The sequence below is a fragment of the Zerene cesonia genome, chromosome 19 (genome assembly GCF_012273895.1).
Source record: "Zerene cesonia ecotype Mississippi chromosome 19, Zerene_cesonia_1.1, whole genome shotgun sequence".
Lineage (NCBI taxonomy): Eukaryota > Metazoa > Arthropoda > Insecta > Lepidoptera > Pieridae > Zerene > Zerene cesonia.
Genome location: NC_052120.1, coordinates 5,640,168 through 5,643,393, shown reverse-complemented (window position 1 = coordinate 5,643,393; position 3,226 = coordinate 5,640,168). Strand labels below are relative to the sequence as shown.

The following is a 3,226-nucleotide window of genomic DNA, read 5'->3' as shown; positions in this document are numbered from 1 at the left end:
TTATGTACTTATAGAATAATGTAACCAACACTATGTTAGTGAAATAGTTTTTAATTTTTTGATCCAATTTACTTTTTTCTGAAGAGCACAAGCTGTCCCAAAATATTTCTAAACATTTTATAACTATGTTACTAGATATTTCATAAGTTTTTATCAATAATTCAATGCAATGCTTTTTAATTTCAAGTGTCTTTAAAGATGAAACACTCTTTATTATTTCAATTTTATCTTCTTCATCTTGACATCCTTTTTTTAAAATATCTCTTATACTACGTAAGATATGCAAATCTTTAGATCGTTCCAAATGTTCTCCTTCTAGAGAATAATAGAATGGAATATTGAATTTTTTAAGTTTGCCATCTGGATCTATTAAAACACATTGAAATTCAGGCAGGTTTAATTTTTTATGCAAATAGTTCTTTTCAACTCCTACCAAACCGCATGTATTATATAGTAGTCTGCCATTCTTTGTAGCAGTAAACACTGCTACTCTATTTCCTCTTTGCATTAATCTAATATCTATGAGGCCCTTTTTAGGGTTGTATATAATAAGAAAGATTGCTCTTTTTATATCTTTAACAACAGATAATTGTGGCTTTTTGTTGTCGGAATCAAAAATCTGGAATAAGTGTAAATATAATAATTATAATGTATTTATTGTCACGCTTGCATAAAAAAATTCTAATTGTATATGAACATACTTGGATAAAAGCACATTGCGCATCCCTGCATCCTTTGAATAATCTAATTAAATAGCCTCTATTAACGTCCAAGACAGAAACTCTGCCCAAATTATCTGTAACAGCAGCTAGTCGTCGATCTGGAGATACAACAACTGATGTTCCATGACGCTGTGCATCATATAATCCATTGCGCATTGTCAAGGCTTCAGCTCGAATAAGTGGCTCATTACTGGGAGTAGCACTTTCAGTAGAACCACCAAGCCAGCCACTAAAAATGATTAATGAGACCAATAGAAAATTTTAAATGCCACAGGAGAAAAATGAATTTATAATTTTTTTATTTTATTGTAAGTATTTAAACTTCGACAATGAAGAGTTCAATTCATTGACATTTTCCAAATTTTTAGATATAAATTATTCATAGTGTTTCTATATTAAAGTACATACGGTAGGGCTGATTTAATTTTATTGGCTACAGCACGAGCTACATCTTGAAGTGGTGGTGTAGTACCACCTTCAATAGCATAATGAAATCCCAAAAAAGGTGTCTGTCCAGTTGCAGATATTAAAGTGTTTACTGGAGGCACTGAGCGATACCTGAAATTATGATATTCATACCAGTATTCAACTTATAAACTGTAAAAATGTAGTATTACATAACACAATGCTTAAGAAATTACAATTTAACAAGCGTAAATAAATGTATGTAAAGTTTCTACAAAAATATCATTATATTATTTGACTTATTTATGTAGGACATTATTGAAACAACATGATATTGTAGTGAAAAAAGTTCAAAGTAAGTAAATATTTTTTTATCAAACCATATATCATATCCCCCATAAGTTGAAGCAGCTAGTAAATGATCATAAGTATTTTTCAGTTCAAGTCCAACAACTGCAGCATCTGTGATAGTCTCCTGATCCGTGAATGACCATTTTCGGATAGTAATGTTTTTGCTGTTCACTGCATAGTCTTCTTGGATACCTGCATGTACTATTGAGCCATAATATACATGGAAAATGATTTATATATACAGTTTGAGCCATAATATAATGGAAATGTGAAAGTCTAGCACATATAGGCAGAAATTGGACCAGCATACTGGAGAAGATACCACACCCCCACAGAAAATCGGCATGTGAATACAGGGAGCCAAAGACCCACCTTTTACCCTTCAAATTCAAATTCATTCCTTTCCTTTATTTCCATCATTAATCCTTTATTTATCCCATACCTACCATTAATAGTCTGCAATCCAATTGTAAGGGGGTAAGGTCTGTAAATAATCTTAGGTCTCTGCAAATGTTCATGAGTGGTTGTAATGTTAGTAGCGGTGGTTGGTACCATCAGGTGAGCCATGAGCTCATTCGCTGACAATATAAAAAAAAGAAATATGTAAGTTACCTTTTGCAAGATGAGCCTTTGCATTTCTTAAACTTGGAAATAAACTTGAACCAGATATAATATACACACAGTGTTGGAAAAAAATGTGAATGTCATCTGGTAAAGTTCCATAGGTACCAGTGTGACATGATATTTTCATGACAGGTTTCTCTTCTAACTTCTCAAGCAATAATAAATGTCCTGTGTTTGTGTAGAACCCAACACTACCATTAAGAAATCCCACTATTACACAAAACCAATCTGGTCCATTCTGTAATAGAAAATATTAATATTCATTGAGTCCTAGTTAAAATGTTTGAAGTTTTTCAACATGTCAATCTTAAATTAAAGTAACTTTAAAACAGTTCAAGGTTACATATAAAGAAAAAAATTAAATATTATATATTGATATTACCTGAGATGATTGCTGAGTTGGACAAAGAGAAACTGACATCACAGATGTTATTTCTGAAGGAAGTGTACCACTCCATGATATAAGATAGGAATTACTTTCTATGGAGCTTATCCACTGTGCGGTGAGAAAACAAAGGCGATTTCTATATCCAACAACAAGAAAGTTACCACATGAAGATAGTGATACTAAACATTGGGATAACCAAGAAGTATCTAAAACACAATTAATAATTAATTTTAGTTAATGAATAATAAAGGATTCCCAGCTGTATATGAAAACAGTCAATGTATCATTGAACTAATCATAAACTAATCATGTACCGTCTTTTTCAGCAATAAATAATGCTCTTCCTAAACTTAGTATATCACCACAGTCTGCTATTTGTTCAACATTACACATTTTCGTAGCTTAACAAAATTCAAATATACTTTTACTTTGCTCTACAGAAGCTCTACATGTTACATTGTTGTAAACTTATTTATTTTCAAAGTAGGTATTATTGGAAAAACAGCTGACAGATGTCAAATGTCAGTATCATAGAAAAGTTCAGTAGGTTTGCACAGATCCTTTAAATATGATGAGGTATTCAAGATTTAATGAATGGTAAAAAAAATCATTATTTTTTTATTAAAGTACACCTATACGTTTCGCAACACACATATCTTTTATTTATTTATTTATTTATTTAAGGTTCACCAACAGGTATTACATTAAAGAAATTATATCAAGTAAATACAAAAAA

General features: G+C 30.9%; 1 protein-coding gene across 1 annotated transcript in view; it reads right to left on the bottom strand.

The window, feature by feature from the left end:
- Positions 1 to 2,883, bottom strand: part of LOC119834334 (rab3 GTPase-activating protein non-catalytic subunit-like) — a 4,463-nt gene extending 1,580 nt beyond the window's left edge. The window contains exons 1-7 of the mRNA XM_038358676.1: positions 2,805 to 2,883; positions 2,485 to 2,696; positions 2,091 to 2,340; positions 1,508 to 1,679; positions 1,131 to 1,280; positions 702 to 951; positions 434 to 619 (exon numbers count right to left, since the gene is read on the bottom strand). Coding sequence (XP_038214604.1) covers positions 434 to 619; positions 702 to 951; positions 1,131 to 1,280; positions 1,508 to 1,679; positions 2,091 to 2,340; positions 2,485 to 2,696; positions 2,805 to 2,883 — 1,299 coding nt within the window. The remainder of the gene's footprint in view (positions 1 to 433; positions 620 to 701; positions 952 to 1,130; positions 1,281 to 1,507; positions 1,680 to 2,090; positions 2,341 to 2,484; positions 2,697 to 2,804) is intronic.
- Between the last annotated feature and the right edge of the window lie 343 nt (positions 2,884 to 3,226).